Below are 19,857 nucleotides of genomic sequence, written 5' to 3'. Positions count from 1 at the left end.
ACAATCACAGCACAGAAACAGGCCATCTTGGCCCTCCTAGTCCGTGCCGAACCCTTAATCTCACCTAGTCCCACCTACCAGCACTCAGCCCATAACCCTCCACTCCTTTCCTGTCCATATACCTATCCAATTTTACCTTAAATGACACAACTGAACTGGCCTCTACTACTTCTACAGGAAGCTCATTCCACACAGCTATCACTCTTTGAGTAAAGAAATACCCCCTCGTGTTTCCCTTAAACTTCTGCCCCCTAACTCTCAAATCATGTCCTCTAGTTTGAATCTCCCCTACTCTCAATGGAAACAGCCTGTTCACATCAACTCTATCTATCCCTCTCAAAATTTTAAATACCTCGATCAAATCCCCCCTCAACCTTCTACGCTCCAATGAATAGAGACCTAACTTGTTCAACCTTTCTCTGTAACTTAATTGCTGAAACCCAGGTAACATCCTAGTAAATCGTCTCTGCACTCTCTCTAATTTATTGATATCTTTCCTATAATTCGGTGACCAGAACTGCACACAATATTCCAAATTTGGCCTTACCAATGCCTTGTACAACTTTAGCATTACATCCCAACTTCTGTACTCAATGCTTTGATTTATAAAGGCCAGCGTTCCAAAAGCCCTCTTCACCACCCTATCTACATGAGACTCCACTTTCAGGGAACTATGCACAGTTATTCCTAGATCTCTCTGTTCCTCTGCATTCCTCAATGCCCTACCATTTACTCTGTATGTTCTATTTGGATTATTCCTGCCAAAATGTAGAACCTCACACTTCTCAGCATTAAACTCCATCTGCCAACGTTCAGCCCATTCTTCTAACCGGCATAAATCTCCCTGCAAGCTTTGAAAATCCACCTCATTATCCACAACACCTCCTACCTTAGTATCATTGGCATACTTACTAATCCAATTTACCACCCCATCATCCAGATCATTTATGTATATTACAAACAACATTGGGCCCAAAACAGATCCCTGAGGCACCCCGCTAGTCACCGGTATGTCACCGGTATGGCCAGGTATGTCATCTCAGATAGAGGACATTGTATCTCAGTATGCTGTTTGTAATGAAAATAAAAACAACAATCCAAGAGAGCCTTTGCTTCCCCATCCACTACCAGGAAGACCATGGGAGAAGATTGGCACAGATCTCTCTCACTACAATGATGCAGAATATCTGCTTTGTGTGGACAACTATTCAAAATATCCGGAAATCACCAAGTTAAGTGACACTTCCAGTCAAGGTGTCATTACCGCAATGAAGTCGACATTTGCAAGACATGGTATTCCAGATATTGTTGTCAGTGACAATGGTCCACAATATGCAGGTGGTGAGTTCAGAGAGTTTTCAGAAAGCTGGGAATTTCAATATGTTACTTCCAGTCCTGGGCATGCTCAGTCTAATGGACAAGCAGAGAGAACTGTACAAACTGTGAAGAACATGCTCAAGAAGGCACAAAGCAGCAACAGTGACCCCGTACATTGCTCTGCTTGAATACCGCAACACACCGATTGATAAATCAGTGGGTGGCGTTGTTACAAAGTTTGTTAAAAGGGAAGGCACAACGGGCATATGCGGCATTATCTGTGGAGGAGGAGGAGTATGAGAATTACGAGGAAGTAAAACAGGCCATTCTTTGGGCCTACGAATTGGTAACTGAGGCCCATAGACAAAAGTTCAGAAATTTAAAGACAGTGTGGAATCAGACGTATGCAGAGTTTGCCTAAGAGAAGGGTGTGCTCTTGGACCATTGGTGTACAGCAGAAATGGTGGAAGAAGATTTTCGGCGTCTCAGGGAGTTAATTCTGATTGAAGAATTTAAAGGTTGTGTTTCGGATGACATCCGGATGTATTTGAATGAGAAGCCGAATAAGTCCATATCTGAATTTGCCAGGTTCGCAGATGAATATGCCCTAACCCACAAGACAAAGTTTTCCTCGAATAAGAGTTACCAGAAAGACCGTAGGAATGGTAGAGAAAGCCCGCTGGCTGAGGCAGAAATTCAGCCGGGAGCTAGTGGTAAAAATAAGGAGTAAGAAAGGCAAGATGGCAGGAGGGGTCCTGGCTTGACCTGTTTTAATTGTGGAAAGGTTGGTCATATTGCATCTAAGTGCTTTGCTCCGAGGAAGGAGACAGGAAAAGGGAATGCAGCAGTCCCTACAGGGTGTATTGTGTTGATCAATAAATCAATCAATAAAGCTCCAGGTAGATAGAATACGAGAGGGGCATGAGAAATTTATTTCAGAAGGGACAGTGTCTGTGAAAGAGGGAGAAGCACCAGTTCCAGTGCAGATCTGGAGAGATACTGGAGCTGAGCAGTCATTGATTCTCAGTAAGGTACTAAATTTTGGTCCTGAGATGGGAGAGGTAGCTTTGAGAGGCATAGGAAAAGGGACAGAAGCTGTGCCTTTGCATAGGATCATTATAAATTGTGAGCTGGTATCTGGACTGGTTGAAATAGGGGTGCGATCAGAATTTCCAAGAGCTGATGTGGATGTCCTTCTTGGTAACGATTTAGCTGGTGGTGAGGTTTGGTCAGCAATGAAGCTGACGAGCCAGCCTGTAAGTGTTGAGGACCCGCCCCTAGATTCCAAGATCTATCCTGCATGCGCAATCACTTGCAGCATGTTGAGAAAGGCAGCTTAGAAAGAGACCAGTTTCAATCAGTCCAGTGTTGATTTGCCTGAGACGTTTTTACTGACCCTGTACCAAGAGGGGTTAGAGGGTGGTAAACGGAGAATAGGGAGGTGAAAGAGAGTAAAGGAGAGGAGGTAGACCTACCCTGAGCCAGGAGGAAATTTATAGAGGCATGGAGTAAAAATGAGAAACAGATAAGACTGTTAGAAGGTCCAGGGTTGGACATGGATGATCTGTCTGGCTTGACAGAACAATTTGAAGAAGTTGAAAATTTTAAAGGTGTTCCCGATGATGAAATGAGGGCAGTCCTAGATGAAAAGGATGCCATTACCTTTAAGGAGTCTGCTGGGTTGGAGATGAGGTTGTTTCAGCCTGCAGGGTTGAGTTTACTCCGGAAGGGAGCTGCCCACAGAGTGACTAGGAGGATCAGGGGAACTTAGAATTTGAAAAGGGGATGGGTATTGAAAGGCTAAAAGAGGCAGATGTCCCGTTTGAGTGTGTTCAAGATGTGGATGCACGTGGTACTGAACCTAGTAATGGCACTCAGGAAACGTCTGAGGTATCTGATTCAGTTAACAAGGAATACAGTCCTTGTGGGTCAGATGGACTTGGTTCAGTGAAGAAAGGGTTAACCTTGGTGCTAATGGGAAGTGAGAATTCCCAGTTGTTTGTGTTCGAAGGTGTGTTAAAAGTTAGTGAGGAGATAAAAGGTGGTGTGGTGAATATTATTATTGAAGGAGAAGGGAAAAGTGTAGTTCCTTAATTGAATGAAGAAAATTTAAAGTCTGGATTGGTATCAGAAGCAGTAACCAGGCTGAAGGAACAATGGCTTGTTACCAAGGTGCCTGTGAATCAATTACAATTTGATTTGGAATGTAAGAGTGCCCCACTCGCTAATGTTATTCAAGGGTGTGCTGTGAAGAGGCAGAATTTGAAATGTTGGTTGGACAAAGAGGGATCGCTTGCAGATATTAAACTGAAAACTAATAGAATGAAGGGTCCTGAAGATAAAACTAACGACTTGCTTAAAAATAAAGAATTGTGTGGAAGTTCAGAAGATGGGCTAAGTTTGGAAAACATTGTTGATAAACTAACTCCAATGAAAGGAGCATGCAAAAGCCTGTTCCACATTGGTAAGCAAGCTATCCACATGAGAGTTAACTGGAAAAGGGGCGAGGGTTGACGGGATGCCACTTTGGATAACCGGATCTGGTTTTAAGGGATTTCGACAAAGCATGTAAATAATAAAGACAACACCATGGAAGATTGACTGTTAGGTTTGAAAGTAAAATACAGTTTAGTATTTGCATAAACTGTTGTAATATACACATAAGCTAAGATCACAACTCTTTAGTTTTGTTTTGCTGAAGAAAAGGAATAAAAAAAATAAGTGGTTATTAAATTGGAGTCTGATGCTACAGGAATTTATTAAGGTACAAGATATTAAGATATTAAAGGAAGTGACAATGTAATCACTCACTGTTCAGATGCTGAATTGAATGTATGACTGTATTACTCTGTAGTGAAAAAACAACTCTTTTGTATTGTGTTAGATTCTGAAATTCTGTAAGACTCTGTATTATTTAATTTTTCCCTGTGGTAAAAATCCTTAGAAGGAATGGGGTGTTACAAATGTGGAGCAACTCTGATGGACAGAAGGGTGCAAAGTCGCCCCCCCCCCTTTTTGAGAATCGCAAAATCGCTATTATTTCGGGCCTGATACCCAGGAAATGAGAGAGATACACAGCATGTCAGTAATGAGAGAGAGGGAGATGCAGGATCACAGCAAAGGCGGTTGTTATAGACAACGCAGAATACACAACAAGGTGGAATGTCTCCTAACAAAAGCGGAACGGAACCACAGATTACTGCTATTGTCTCTTGGAGAAGGAATTGTGTTTTGAGTACTGTACTATTCATTGAAACCCCTCAGGGGACAGCCAGAGTGGTCTGGTTGAGGGATTGCATCATCCCAACCTGATTGACATCTGAGACCCCGTGAGTAAAGATAAAAGTAGGGTCTGGGGAACACCCCTCAGACACACCAGGAGAAATGTACAAGACCAGCGGGGGGCTTGTGTGTGTGTCCATCCTTGCCTGGGTGGCAAGTCCTCCACGGAACGGTCTAGCTAAGGGATGGATATGGATCAAGATCATATCAAGGAAAGTCAGCAAGTTTTTCTCTTTCTCTCCCTCTCTCCAACAATTGCAACACAGTGATCAACAACGGCTGCAGCCTGTATAACTGAACTTTAGATTTCATCTGACAATTCATTATCCCCTAGACAACGATAGAGCTTATATCTTATTGATTATTATTATACCCGCACTTTTAGGTTTAGTATTGACGACGTATATTATCTGTATATTTGCATTGATATTATTTTTGTGTATTTTTACTAATAAATACTGTTAAAAATAGGATCATCAGACTTCAATAGCTACTCCTATCTTTGATGGTAAGAAACCCAGTTACGGGGTTCGTAACAGTAGGTCAGAGTGCGTATGACGTCAGAACGCGGGTTTTGGTAAAATGGAAGTCTGGTGAATAAACGTGTGTGTTTAATATACTGCGGTGTCCGAGTCACATTAACGCTACAGACTACAGATCAAGGTGTTGCAGTGTTCGGAGTTCAATTCCAGCACCATTCTGTAAGGAGACTCTGTATGTCCTCCCTGTGGAATGCATGTGGCTTTTCCCTATGGTGCTCCAGTTTGCACCACAGTCCAAAGGTGTAATGTGTCTGTTAAATGATTGTTGTAAGTTATCCATTGATGGATTGGAGTTAATCAGAGTGGTCAGGTTGCTGGGACGGTATGGCTTAAAGGGCCATAAGGGCCTTCTCCATGCTGTAATGCTAAATAAATAAAATAATGGTCCTAAATAAGCCGCATTCTGTGTACTCTCTTGCCTTTCATTTGCTAATATTTTGGGGTTTTCCTTAATCTTGTTTGTATGTGATGCTTAATGCTTTGCTTTCAGTTCTGCATATGTCATGTACTTTACCATCCTTCAGGACTTTTTGACATCTAGCAGAGTAACCCAAGAGATTTCTAATAGTTTTGCAAGACCAAATAACTAAACAATCTTAGTGAGTGGCAGATACTGGCACTTACGCATCTGACAGCTTGGGTGTTATGATCCCAGAGAACACACAGGAATATGCTGTATGGACTGCTGAAGATTGATGACACCATTGTGAGATCCACATATTCTACCACAATTGGGGCAGATGGTTGATGGTACAGGATGGTGGTAGTTTACATACGGTGCATTTTTTCTGTTGTCTATACAGGGCTTCTGTGCCTTCTTGGTGAATTGATGTCAGGTTTTTAATGTCATCCCCAATATTTCTTCATTTGGAGTGTTCATGCAGAGATGTTGCACTTGTTGCAAGGAGATTTTCAGAATATCCTTGAATGTTTTCTTCTACCTTATAACCTCTTATTATAAAATTCAGAAGAGAATAACTCTTTTAGGAGTTCAATGTCAGACATATGAACCAAATTGCTCATTGGAGTGAATGTCATGCAACTTGGACCTCCGTGCTGGGGTTTGTCAGTCTGGGAGAGGTCCCTTTACATTTATTTATTTCATCTTCCAGTAAACTCGAAGGATTTTTCTCTGTTGAGAATAGGTCTCACTCCATGAGTTTTGTTATAGGTTTGAAGCTTCAATCTTCAAACACCATCTCCTCGTGTCGGTAGGGAGGGAGCAGCTGCCCAGCGTTGCCGGTGCCGCGCGCCAGTGCACCTTTGCGGGCCGAGACCCGTGACGCACATACGCATGGCGCGTTGAGGAGAGGCGTTGCGCACGTCGCCGGTGCGCGAGTACGTAGAGGAGCGGTTGCGTATACACGTCGCTGTTGCTGGGAGGTGGCGGTGACTGTTCGGAAATGGGATCGGTGCTCACCGAGGCCGTATGGGGATGGTCCATATTCACCCTCGTCTTGCTGGTAGGCGGAGGTTTTGAGCGACGCTTTTCCACGGCCAGCATGGCCGCGTTGCGCGGCTCTCCCTGTAGACTTCAGCCCAGTTCTGAGAGCAGAGGGAAGGCTAAGTCAGGAAGGCCCGGGTCTGGATCGCTCTGTATTTCCAGGTACCCGGACCGGTGCTGTATCGGCTGGCCGTGGGAGGAAAAGTTTACTGAGGAAAGTAAACAGTAGTTACTCGTGGTTCTGTTTATCAGTGTATTCACACTGCTAACTCTACTCTTCAAACTTCTGGGTGATGTCACTGCAGAACCAGAAGGGTGACCTTAGTTAACCAGAACCTTCCATAAACGAGAAATTTGAGGTTAGGTGTAACTGGTAATGGTTCTTTCATTCCGTAAATGGGACGGTGGAACATTATCTATAGTCGACTAAATGGGGAGCAATTCACGGGGTTGAATAGCTAACACTTGTACTTAGAACAAATTTTCCTTTAGTTTGTTGCAAGTTAATTCGGCAGTATTGAGGCTAATCTCGAGAAAGAAATTGTTGTTAAGGAAGAAAACAACATAAATATCGTCAACTTCTAAATTACGGGAATAGCAATCGATTTGTGCAGAGAAACTCCCATTAGGCGGTTGTTCTAATTACCCAATAGGTTCTTGAGGGTAAGGAGTAACTGATGTGGAAACTTTGGAGAGGGTGTAGAAATTTACTAAGATACTCGGAGTAGAGGGCATGTGCTATAAGGAGAGGTTGGACAGTGTTAGGTTGTTTTTACTGGAGCACTGGAGGCTGTCGGGAGACGTGATGGAGGTTTGCAAGATTGTTCAGAGGCATGGATGGAGTAATCAGCTGGGTTTTTTTTCCCCTAAGTTGAAATTTATCAGAATCAGGTTTATTGTCACTGACTTATGTCCTGAAATTTGTTGCTTCCTGGCAGTAATGCAGTGCATGATTTAAAAAAAAATCTACAAGTTATGAAATAGTGGAAAAGGTGAATAATGAGGTAGCTATCATGGGTTCATGAATCACTCAGAATTTGATGATCAAGGGGAAGACATTGTTCCTAAAAGTTTGAATGTGGGTCTACAGGCTCCTGTATCTTCTCCCTCATAGTTGTAATGCAAAGAAGGCACCCCTGCCCCCAGAAGGTGAGGTCCTTAATGCCTCTTTCTTCAGGCACTGCCCTTTGAAGATGTTCTGGATGGTGGGGAGGGTTGTACAGTTTGATTCTACAGCCCTCTGTGACCTCTTGCAATTCTGTGCTTTGGAGGCTCCATACCAATCTGGATGCTTTAAACCTTACAATAGAAATTTGCAAGATTCTTTGGTGACCTACCAAATCTCCTCAAACTCAAAATGAAGTAGAACTGCTCATGGCCTTCTTCCTGACTGCCTCAATATGTTGGGCCCAGAATAGATTCACTGACATTGATTTATTGAAGTACTGCATGGAATCAGCTCTTTGAGCCGCACTGCTGAGCAACAGCTGATTTAACCCTCGCTTAATCATGGTACAATTTACAATGACCAATTAATCTAAGCTGTTCATCCTTTCCATCACTGACCCCTCAATGAGGACTAATGAGTGCTGTTCTCCTGGCTTTCTCTTCCTGAAGTTCACAATTCCTTGATCTTGTTAAACGTGAGGTGGTTACAATGCCACTCAACTGATGCACCATCAATAACTCACACTGAGACGTAGGCGAGATATCGGCTTTTATTGACTGGAAGAAGGAACCAGGAGTGAGTGTCTATCATACAAGGTCCTGGAGACTGAGGCCGATCTTCAGGCCGCAGGTCTCCTTTATACAGGGGCCTGTGGGAGGAGCCACAGGAGCAGTCAGCAGGGGCGTGTCCCGACAGGCACATAGTTCACCACATTCACCCCCCCTTCGTTTGAAAAAGTCCTCATGTAGCGAAGGTTCTTACAAGTCAAGCCGATCAGGCGGTCGAATCTGTCGCTGCGATCTACGTAGCACCGGCTGTGACCGCATAGGTGCCGGCAACATTGGCGATTGCACAGGGGACGGGGGTTGCGCGTGTTCTTGCCCACTAGGCGCCGGTGATCCCTCATGCATGTGCGAGGCGCCTGGTATAAACGCGTACGAAACGCCCGGTATACAAGTGTCGTGAGGAGTCTGTGTAGGGCCTGGTGAGTACGGTGTCACCTCTGGTGCAGGGTTCACAGTTACCGGAGAGCCTTCAGGGTAGTGGTCTGCTGCACCTGCGGGTGCCAGGTCGCGGATGGAGACCGTGTCCTCCCGCCCATCAGGTAAGACCACGTAAGCATACTGGGGGTTCGCATGGAGAAGGTGAACCCTCTCCACCAGCGGGGAGTATTTATTGCTCCTCACATGTTTCCGGAGCAGCACTGGCCCCGGGGACGTCAGCCAAACTGGTAGGGTGGTCCCAGTGACAGACTTCCTGGGAAAAGAGAATAGGCGTTCGTGAGGGGTGGCATTGGTGGACGTACATAACAGAGAGTGGATAGAGTGCAGTGCCTCAGGGAGGACCTCCTGCCATCGAGAGACCGGCAACCCTTTGGACTTGAGGGCTAAAAGTGTGGCCTTCCACACTGTGGCATTCTCCCGCTCTACCTGGCCATTACCCCGGGGATTATAACTCGTGGTCCGACTGGTAGCAATGCCCCTAGCTAGCAAGTACTGGCGCAGCTCTTCACTCATAAAGGAGGACCCTCTATCACTGTGGATATAGCAGGGATACCCGAACAGAGTGAAGAGCTGGCGCAGGGCTTTTATGACGGACGTGGCAGTGGTGTCGGGGCAGGGGATGGCAAAGGGGAACTGTGAGAACTCGTCAATAACACTGAGAAAATAGACATTGCGGTCAGTGGAGGGAAGGGGGCCCTTAAAGTCAACACTCAGGCGTTCAAAAGGGCGGGTGGCCTTGACAAGTTGTGCCGTGTCAGGACAGTAGAAGTGCGGTTTGCACTCGGCACAAATTTGGCAGTCCCTGGTCATCGTCCTGATGTCCTCCAGGGAGTACGGCAGGTTCCGAGCTTTCACAAAATGGTAAAATCGGGTGACCCCCGGATGGCAAAGTTGTGCATGAAGGGCGTACAGCTGGTCGAGCTGTGTGCTAGCACATGTTCCCCGGGATAGGGCATCAGGGGGCTCATTGAGTCTGCCAGGCCGGTACAGGATATCATAGGTGTAGGTGGAGAGTTCTATCCTCCACCGCAAAATCTTATCATTTTTGATCTTGCCCCGCTGTTGGTTGCTGAACAGGAACGCAACCGAGCGCTGGTCGGTCAGCACAGTGAATCTTTTGCCAGCAAGATAGTGCCTCCAGTGCCTAACAGCCTCCACTATGGCCTGGGCTTCTTTCTCCACCGCGGAGTGCCGTATTTCAGAGCCTTGGAGGGTGCGAGAAAAGAATGCTACTGGTCTGCCTTCCTGATTAAGGGTAGCAGCCAGAGCGAAATCGGAGGCATCACACTCCACTTGGAAGGGAGCGGTCTCGTCCACTGCATGCATCGTAGCTTTGGCAATGTCCGCTTTAATGCAGTTGAAGGCCGCGCAGGCCTCAGCAGAGAGGGGAAACGAGGTAGACTTGACCAGGGGGCGAGCCTTGTCTGCGTAATGGGGGACCCATTGGGCGTAATAGGAAAAAAACCCCAGGCACCGTCTGAGGGCCTTGAGAGTGGTGGGAAGAGGGAGCTCTAACAGGGGGCGCATACGTTCGGGATCAGGCCCAATAACCCCGTTTTCCACGACATACCCAAGTATAGCAAGGCGGGTGGTACCAAAAACACACTTGTCCCTGTTATAAGTAAGGTTCAGAGCTGCGGCCACTTGGAGAAACCGTTGGAGGTTGGCGTCGTGATCTGGCCTGTCATGACCACAGATGGTGATGTTATCCAGATAGGGAAATGTGGCCTGCAGTTGGTACTGGTCCACCATCCGGTCCATTTCCCTCTGGAAGACAGAGACACCATTCGTGACACCGAAAGGGACGCGCAGGAAGTGATAGAGCCGGCCGCCCGCCTCGAAGGCGGTGTAGGGGCGGTCCTCTGGGCAGATGGGGAGCTGGTGATAAGCGGATTTCAGATCTATTGTCGAGTACACCTTATACTGAGCAATCTGGTTGACCATATCCGCGATGCGGGGTAGGGGGTATGCGTCAAGCTGCGTAAACCTATTGATGGTTTGACTATAGTCCACCACCATCCTATTTTTCTGCCCAGTCCGAACAACAACCACCTGGGCCCTCCAAGGGCTTGTGCTCGGCTCAATGATCCCCTCCCTGAGCAGCCGCTGCACCTCCGACCGAATGAAGGCCCGGTCCCCCGCGCTGTACCTCCTGCTTTTGGTTGCCACAGGTTTACAGTCGGGGGTCAGGTTGGCGAACAGCGGTGGGGAAGGGATCTTGAGAGTGGAGAGGCTGCAAGTGTCAGTAGCGCAGCTGTTGGCCTGGTTCTGGATGGGATGTGTGTGTCCGTGTGTGTGTGTGGTCAGTAGCGGGGTATGTGAAGAAGTCCCACAAAACTGAGGATTCTTGACAGTGAGTGGTGGGAGGGGCCCGTCGTATACCATAGTCACACTTTCGAGATGGCTCTGGAAGTCCAGCCCCAATAGCACAGGTGCACACAGATTAGGCATGACCAGCAGTTCAAAGTCCCGATATACTGTGCCTTGCACCACCAAAGTCGCTACACAACCCGCCCGGATGTCTGCGGACTGCGACCCAGAGGCCAAATGGAACCTCCGACTGACCGGCCGCGTTGCAAGTCCGCAGCGTTGCACTGTGTCCGGGTGAATAAAACTCCCAGTGCTGCCCGTGTCAAACAGGCATCCAGTCCAATGCCCCTCCACCTGGATGTCCATCATGGATCTTGCAAGCTGGTGTGGGGCGCTTTGGTCGAGAGTCACAGTGGCCAGAGTTGGATTGCCGTCGGGGTACCCGGTCAGCATCGGAGGGTCGGGGGCGGGGCATGCTGACGCCGACAAAGATGGCCGCTCACATCCGGGGTACCCGGTCAGCATCCGAGGATCGGGGGCGGGGCGTGCTGACGTCGACAAAGATGGCCGCCCACATCCCGGCATACAAGATGGCGGCCCCCACGTTTCACCCGCAGCGCTGCACTCCGCTCGAGGTTGAGACTTACAGACCTTGGCGAAGTGGCCCCGCTTTCCGCAGCTGGAGCAGGTCGCTTCTCGCGCTGGACAGCGTTGTCGAGGATGTTTCTTTTGGCCACAGAAATAACAAGGCACGAGTTTCTTACGGGCCACAGCCGTGGTCTGGGTCGGGGAGCTCGTGGAATCACGACTGGCAGCGGCGTTGGCGAATTCGCTCCCGGGAGCCGGCGGTGGCGGGGTCTGAGGCGTCCACGAAACCGGCGGGGAATCGCGCGACTGGACAGCGTCGGCGTTATGCCGCGCAGCTTCTAGAGCGTTGGCCTTCTCTATCGCCGAGCTTAAGGTAAGATCCGAGTTCTCCAGCAGCCGCTGGCGCATGTACACTGACCTCAGTCCCGTCACAAAGGCGTCTCGCACCAGCAGCTCCGCATGCTGTTCTGCCGTGAGCGTCTTGCAGTCACAAGCTCGGACGAGTGTCTGTAGTGCTCGGAGAAACTCAGCGCACGATTCGCCAGGCCGCTGTAGCTAAGCGATGTCTTGCGTAGACGGTGTTCACCGGCCGCAGGTACTGTCGTTTGAGGGCGTCCAGTCCCCCTTCGTAGGTCGGCAGGTCCCGGATAATGGAGTAAACTTTGGGGGTGACCCTCGAGAGTAGGATTCTGTGCATAACGGCGGGTTCAGTCGCACGAAGCTCCGCCAAGTACGATTGGAAGCATGCAAGCCAGTGTTCAAAAGCGAGAGCTGCGTCAGGGTCTTGAGGGTCCAAATCCAACCGGTCCGGACGCAAAACGGGTTCCATGTTTTAAAACTTCCAGTCAATAAAATTGATGCACCATCAATAACTCACACTGAGACGTAGGCGAGATATCGGCTTTTATTGACTGGAAGAAGGAACCAGGAGTGAGTGTCTATCATACAAGGTCCTGGAGACTGAGGCCGATCTTCAGGCCGCAGGTCTCCTTTATACAGGGGCCTGTGGGAGGAGCCACAGGAGCAGTCAGCAGGGGCGTGTCCCGACAGGCACATAGTTCACCACATCAACCAACTGATTAATCTCACTCCATTATGCTGCTATCTGAGATTCTACCAACAGTGATGTCATTGAATTTGTATGTGGTGTTTGAGCATGAGTGTCAGTGCAGAGAGAATAGAGCAGCAGGCTAAGCATGCATCCTTGAGCTTCACCTATGTTGATTGTCAGTGAAGAAATGTTTTTACTAATTTGCACTGAGATGGTCTGATGAGAAAGCCAAGGATCCAGTTGCAAAAGGAGGTACAGAGTCTTGAAAGCTTGTTGACTAATACTGGGGGGATGATGGTGTTGAACATCAAGCTGTAATCAATAAATGGCACATTGACATAGGTCTTGTCAAGGAATTCCAAAGCCAAGTGGAGAGCCAATGAGATTGCGTCCACTGTAGATGTTGTAGCCTTAGCCAAATTGTGGGGGGTTCAACTCTCTGCTGAGGCAGGAATTAATTCTAGCTATAACCAATCTCTGAAAGCACTTCATAGTAGATGTGAGTGCTACTGGGTGTAGTTGTTGAGGCTGTTCTTGGGACTGGTATGACTAATGCAGATTTGAAGCCCACTGGACCTCTGACAGCAACAGTGAGGCTGAAGATGTCCTTGAATACACCAGCCAGATAGTTAGCACAGTTTTTCAGTATCCTGCCTGATGCATTGTGAGGCTTCATTCTCTTGAAGGCTGTTTTGATATTTCTAAGATGGAGATCACAGGGTTGCAAGTTGTTGTGGGGATTTGTATAGGTGTAGTGTTAGTCTCCCTTTCAAAACATATATAAAAGGCATTGAGCTCATTGGGGAGTGAAGCATTGCTGTCATTTATGCTATTAGGTTTTGCTTTGTCAGAAGCAATTGTGTGCAAATCCTGCCATAGCTATCATGCATCTGATGTTTATTCTAACTTCACATGGCATTGCCTTTTTGCTTTCAAGTCTGGGTTTTTAGAATTTTGGATTGCCAGTCTTAAATGCCACAGATCTAGCCCTCAGTAAACTGCATTCCTCCAGATCTCCTGGTTCAAGAAGACTTGGTATATTCTTGAAGGGCCATTTGTCAACATTTCTAATGTTTAATACTAGAAGGCAAACATTTTAGGTGAGAGAGATTAAGTTCAAAGGAGATGTGCAGGGAAAGTTTTGCCTTCACAGAGTGGTGAATCCCTGGAATGTGCAGTCATGGCGGTAGTGGAAACAAATATGATAAAGACTCTTAAGGGATTCTTGCATAGGTACCTGAATACGCAAAGAATGGAGGTATGTTGGATGTTGTGTAGGCAGAAGGGAATTTTTAGTTAGGAATTTAAACACTTGCTTAATGACTTTGGTACAACATTATGGGCCAAAGGGCCTATTCTTGTGCTGTTTTATGTTCTGAATAACTGGGGCTAACCTAGCTTAGGTTTTATTGGACTAGATTGCTGTTATCACAGATTGTTTCCATGTATTAAACTGTAACTCTTATAATAGTAAAGAGTTGTGCCGGAAATGCAAGTGGTTTCACTCATGGAATGTTGCAACCTCTTTTAAAGTTTAATCACTTAGTTTTTAATTAAAATATACATCCTTTAAGATTGAAGATATTTTTGCAAACAATAATGATGAAATAATATTCAGAGGCTTCTCATGAAATACTTTGTTGGGTAAACCATACTTTGCTAAACTAACAGACAAATATAAAGTGTATTTGGAAGAAAGGATTGAATTTAAGTACCTGATTGTATGAAACATTACTGAGATGTGCAATTGTTTTGTTCCAAGCTGAGCAACTGATTCATACTTCAGTGTTTTAGTAATGCAGTTAGCAGAAACACTGGGGCTATATTATAGACCACCTAACAGTTCATGGTGTTTTGAAGAACAAAATCATAGAGAGCTTACATTCTGTTTCAAGAAAGTTAAGAATGTTATTGTAGGTGATTTTTAACTTTTCACATATTGCATTCTCATACAGTAAAAGGAATAGATGGGATTAAGTTTGTCAAATGTGTTCAGGAAAGTTTAATCATTATAAAGAAGTCCCATTAAGAGTGCAGGAGTTGATCTACTATTAGATAATGAGACAGGACAAGTGACAGAAGTTTATAGGGGAACACTTTGCACCTAGTGATCATAATGCCACTAGTTTTAAAGTAAATATGAAAAACAATGTCTGTCTGGTCTGTGGTTTGAATTTCTAAATTGGAGAAAGGCAAATTTTGATGTTATCAGAAAGGATCTGGCAAATGTGGATTGGGACAGGCTGTTTTCTGGCAAAGATGCACTTGGTAAGGCATCCAAAATTGAAATTTTGAGTACAGAATAAAAAGTAAAGATAACATGTTTAGAGAACCTTGGTTATCAAGAAAGATTGAAGCCCTGCTGAAGAGGAAATAAAAGAAGGTGCATAGCAGGTAGGAACAAATGTGGTGCTTAAAAGAAGGCCTGAGCTTGCCCCAGTAGTTAAGACGAAGGAGAATCCTAAAAGATTCTACAGATATGTTAAAGGGAGAAGGATTGCAGGGGACAAAGTTGGTTCTGTGGAGGATGAGAATGGTAATCTCTGCATGGAGTCAAAAGAGATGCAGGAGATCTTAAATGTTCTTTTTGCATTTGTATGTACTCGAGAGATGGACACAATCTTTAGAAGTGAGGTAAAGCAGCAGCGAGGTCATGGACCCTATACAGTTTACAGAAGAGGAGGTGCTTGCTGTCTTCAGGCAAATCAGGGTGGATAAATCCCATGGGTCTGACAAAGTGTTCCCTTGGACTCTGTGAGGGGCAACATCAAAAATTGCAGTAGCCCGAGCAGAAATATTTAAATCATCCTTAGCAACAGGTGAGGTACTGGAGGATTAGAGGATAGCTAATGTACTCAAGCTGCTTAAGAAAGGCTCTAAAAATAAACCAGGAAATTATAGGCCAGTGAGCTTGACATCAGTAGTGGGAAAGTTATTAGAAGGTATTCTGAGGGACCAGATATGAGCATTTGGGTAGATGGACTGATTAGAGATAGTCAGCTTGGCTTTTTACGTGTTAGGTCATGTCCTGTCTAACCAATCTTAAGAGTTTTTTGAGGAAGTTACCAGGCAAGTTGATGAAGGCAAGGCAGTGGACATTGTCTATATGGACTTCAGTAAGGCATTTGACAAGGTCCTGCATGGGAGGTTGGTCAGCAAGGTTCAGTTAGCTGGCTTCCAAGATGAGATAGTAAATTGAATTAGATATTGGCTTTGTGGGAGAAGCCAGACTATGGTCGTTAGGTAGATACTTTATTGATCCGAAAGGCAATTGCTGTGTCACAGCAGCATAAAAAGTGTACAGATATACAAGTATCAGAAGAGGAGTAGAAAGAATAAAAAAATAAGTTGACTCAAACAGTTTAACAGGAGTGGGTCATCACTTCCCTGGCCAAAGGTTGACTCATTATAGAGCTTAATGGTCAAGAGTAAGAATGACCTCATAGAGAGCTCTTTGGAGCAGTGCAGTTGTCTTAGTCTATTGCTAAAAGTACTCCTCTGTTCAGCCATGAGAGCATGCAGAGGGTGTGAAACATTCTCAAAAATTGCCAGGATTGTAGGGTTCTTTGTTCTATCACAGCCTCCAGTGTGTCCAGTGTGACTCCTATAACAAAGCCAGCCTTTCTAATCAGTTTATTGTGCCTGTTAACATCACTCGTGTGGATGCTATTGGCCCAGCACACCATCGCATAGAAAATTGTACTGGTGACAACAGACTGGTAGAGCACGTGAAGGAGAGGCCTACATACTCCAAAGGACCTCAGTCTCCTCAAGTAGATGAGGTGATTCTAGCCCTTCTTGTACACAGCCTCTGTGTTAGTGCTTCACTCAAGTCTGTCATCCAGGTGTCCCCCCCAGATACTTGTAGGTCCTCACTAAATCCACATCCTCATCAAAGGTAACTGGGAGTAGTGTAGATTTAGTCTTCCTAAAGTCTATTACCATCTCTGTTGTCTTACTGACACTGAACTGCAGACAATTCAACTTGTACCATTTGACAAAGTCCTCCACCAGGGCTCCCATTCTCCCATCCTCCCCTTATACACCCAGCTATTGCTGAGTCATAAGGGAATTTCTGTAGATGACATGACTCAGTGTTTTATCTAAAGACAGGTATGCAGTGTAAACAGCTCTGAAGCCACATAAACTGTGGTCTGCCAGTCAGGTAGTCAATTATCTGGGATATAATGGAGGTGGCAACCTGCATTGAAAGGAGCTTCTCCCCCAGCAATGAGGGCTGTACGATATTGAAGGCACTTGAGAAATCAAAAACATGATTGTCACTGTGTTGCCCTACTTATCCAAATGGGAGAAGGTGGTAGATGTTTGCCTCTCTGACTCGAGGCCTGTGACAAATGGAGTGCTGTAGAGATCATTGCTGGGTTCATTGTTGTTTTTCATTTTTATCTATGATCTGGATGATAATGTGGTTAATTGGATCAGCAAGTATGTGGATGGCACCAAGAATGGGGATGCAGTGGACAATGAAGAACTTGAAGGATCTGGACCAGCTGAAAAATGGCAAATAGAATTTAATGCAGTCAAGTGTGAGGTGTTGCACTTCTGTAGGACCAGGGTAGGTCTTATACAGTGAATGGTAGAGCATTGAGGAATGTGGTAGAACAGAAAGATCTGGGAATACTGGTCCACAATTCATTGAAAATAGAGGCACAGGTAAATAGGGTTGTAAAGAAAGCTTTTGGAACATTGGCCTTCATAAATCACTGTAAGTACAGGAGATGGGAAGTTAGGTTGAAATTGTATAAGATGTAGGTGAACCCTAATTTGGAGTATAGTGTGCACTTTCGGTCACATACCTACAGGAAAGAAGTAAATAAGTTTAAGAATACAGAGAAAAATTACAAGGATGTTGTCAGGACTGGATTAACCTGAGTGATAAGGAAAAATTGAATAGGTTAGGACTTTATTTCTTGGAATGTAGAAGTTTGAAGGGAGATTTGATAGAAGTAAGCAAAATTGAGGGGTATAGATAGGGTAGATCCAGGCAGTCTTGATCCACGGAAGTTGGGTCTGACTACAACTAGAGATCATTGGTTAAGGGTGAAGGGTGAAATGTTTAATGGGAACCTGAGGGGGAACCTCTTCACTCAGAGGTTAAAGAGTTGCCAACGCAAGTGGTGCATGTGAGCTCAATTTCAATGTTTAAGAGAAGTTTTGGTAGGTACATGAATAGTAGTGATATGGATGTGTATGGTCCAGGAGCAGGTTGATGGGACTGGGCAGTTTAAGTGGTTTAGCATGGACAAGATGGATCAAATGGTCTACTTCAGAGTTGTGCTGTGCTTTTCTATGACTCTGACTCACTGCTGCACGGCATCAGCAATCTTCCAATGCTGTCTGTGTGGAATTTGCATGCCTGGTTCTGGTTTTCACCTGCATTCAAAAACAAGGATATAACACTGACACTTCCTAAAGCACTGATGAATCTTCACTTGGAGTATTGTGAGCAGTTTTGGGTCCCTTATTAAAGAAATGATGTGCTGACTTTGGATAGGGTTCAAAGGGTGTTCACAAAATGATACACCCAAAATACTGGTGGAATGCAGCAGGCCAGGCAGCATCTATAGGAAGAAGTACAGTCGACGAACTCAATTCTGCATACCTCAACACTGTTTTATCCCCCCCTTGTTCAATCCCTTTCCACCTATGCTTGTGACACTTCTCACGCTTTTAATTTTTTCTATGATTTTAAATTCCCTGGCCCCCACCGCCTTATTTTCACCATGGATGTCCGGTCCCTATACACCTCCGTCTCCCACCAGGAAGGTCTCAAAGCTCTCCACTTCTCTTTGGATTCCAGACCTAACCAGTTCCCCTCTACCACCACTCTCCTCCGTCTAGTGGAATTAGTCTTTACTGTTAATAGTTTCTCCTTTGGCTCCTCTCACTTCCTCCAAACCAAGGGTGTAGCCACGGGCACCCATATGGGTCCAGCTGGGCCTGCCTTTTTGTTGGCTTTGTGGAACAGTCCATTTCCAAGCCTATACTGGTATTGTCCCCCTCTTTTCCTTCACTACATCGACGATTGCATTGGTGCTGCTTCCTGCATGCATGTGGAGCTCGTTGACTTCATTAACTTTGCCTCCAACTTTCAAATTTACCTGGTCCATTTCCGACATCTCCCTCCCCTTTCTTGATCTTTCTGTCTCCATCTCTGGAGATGGCTTATCTGCCAATATCTACTATAAGCCTACAGACTCTCACAGCTACCTGAATTATTCCTCTTCCCACCCTGTCTCTTGCAAAAATGCTATCCCCTTCTTGCAATCCCTCTGTCTCCGCCGCATCTGTCCTCAGGATGAGGCTTTTCATTCCAGGACGAAGGAGATGTCTTCCTTTTTTAAAGAAAGGGGCTCCCCTTCCACCATCAACTCTGCTCTCAAACGCATCTCTCCCATTTCACGCGCATCTGGTCTCACCCCATCCTCCTGCCATCCCATTCGGGATAGGGTTCCCTTTGTCCTCACCTGCCACCCCACCAGCCTCTGGGTCCAACATATAATTCTGTGTACTTCCGCCATCTCCAATGGGATCCCACCACCAAGCACATCTTTCCCTCCCCCCCCCCCCCCCCCGCTTTCCACAGGGATCGCTCCCTATGCGACTCCCTAGTCCATTTGTTGCCCCCCCCCATCCCTTCCCGCCAATCTTCCTCCCAGCACTTAACCTTGTAAGCAGAACAAGTGCCCGATTTGCCCTTACACTTCCTCCCTCACTACCATTCAGGGCCGCAGACAGTCCTACCAGGTGAGCGACACTTCACCTGTGAGTTGGCTGGTGTGATATACTGTGCCCGGTGCGGCCTTCTGTATATTGGTGAGACCGGACACAGGCTGGGACTCTGTTTCGCTGAACACCTAAGCTCTGTCTGCCAGAGAAAGCAGGATCTCCCAGTGGCCACTCATTTTAATTCCACTTCCCATTCCCATTCTGGTAAGTCTATCCATGGCCTCCTCTACTGTCTAGATGAAGCCATACTCAGGTTGGAGGAACAACACCTTGTATTCCTGACAAGTCCTGACGAAAGGTCTCAACCCGAAACGTTGACTGCTCCTTTCAACGGATGCTGCCCGACCTGCTGAGTTTTTTGTACACCTTGTATTCCATCTAGGTAGCCTCCAACCTGATGG

The 19,857-nt window shown here is 46.1% G+C and overlaps 2 protein-coding genes across 3 annotated transcripts in view; one reads left to right on the top strand and one right to left on the bottom strand.

Annotated features, from left to right (window-relative positions):
• The window catches only part of LOC132401339 (collagen alpha-1(XXII) chain), a 258,324-nt gene extending 251,952 nt beyond the window's left edge, over positions 1–6,372 (bottom strand). Inside the window, exon 1 of the mRNA XM_059983468.1 lies at positions 5,766–6,372. The gene's annotated coding sequence lies outside the window, so the exon portion shown is untranslated. The remainder of the gene's footprint in view (positions 1–5,765) is intronic.
• An 88-nt stretch (positions 6,373–6,460) lies between these two features.
• The window catches only part of lmbrd1 (LMBR1 domain containing 1), a 186,090-nt gene continuing 172,693 nt past the window's right edge, over positions 6,461–19,857 (top strand). For both annotated transcript variants that reach the window (XM_059982288.1, XM_059982289.1), the window contains exon 1: positions 6,461–6,604. In XM_059982288.1, coding sequence (XP_059838271.1) covers positions 6,545–6,604 — 60 coding nt within the window. In that variant the 5' untranslated portion in view covers positions 6,461–6,544. The remainder of the gene's footprint in view (positions 6,605–19,857) is intronic.

Source organism: Hypanus sabinus, chromosome 10, assembly GCF_030144855.1.
Source record: "Hypanus sabinus isolate sHypSab1 chromosome 10, sHypSab1.hap1, whole genome shotgun sequence".
Lineage (NCBI taxonomy): Eukaryota > Metazoa > Chordata > Chondrichthyes > Myliobatiformes > Dasyatidae > Hypanus > Hypanus sabinus.
Note: the sequence above shows the minus strand (reverse complement) of the source record. Positions and strands in the feature narration are given on the sequence as shown.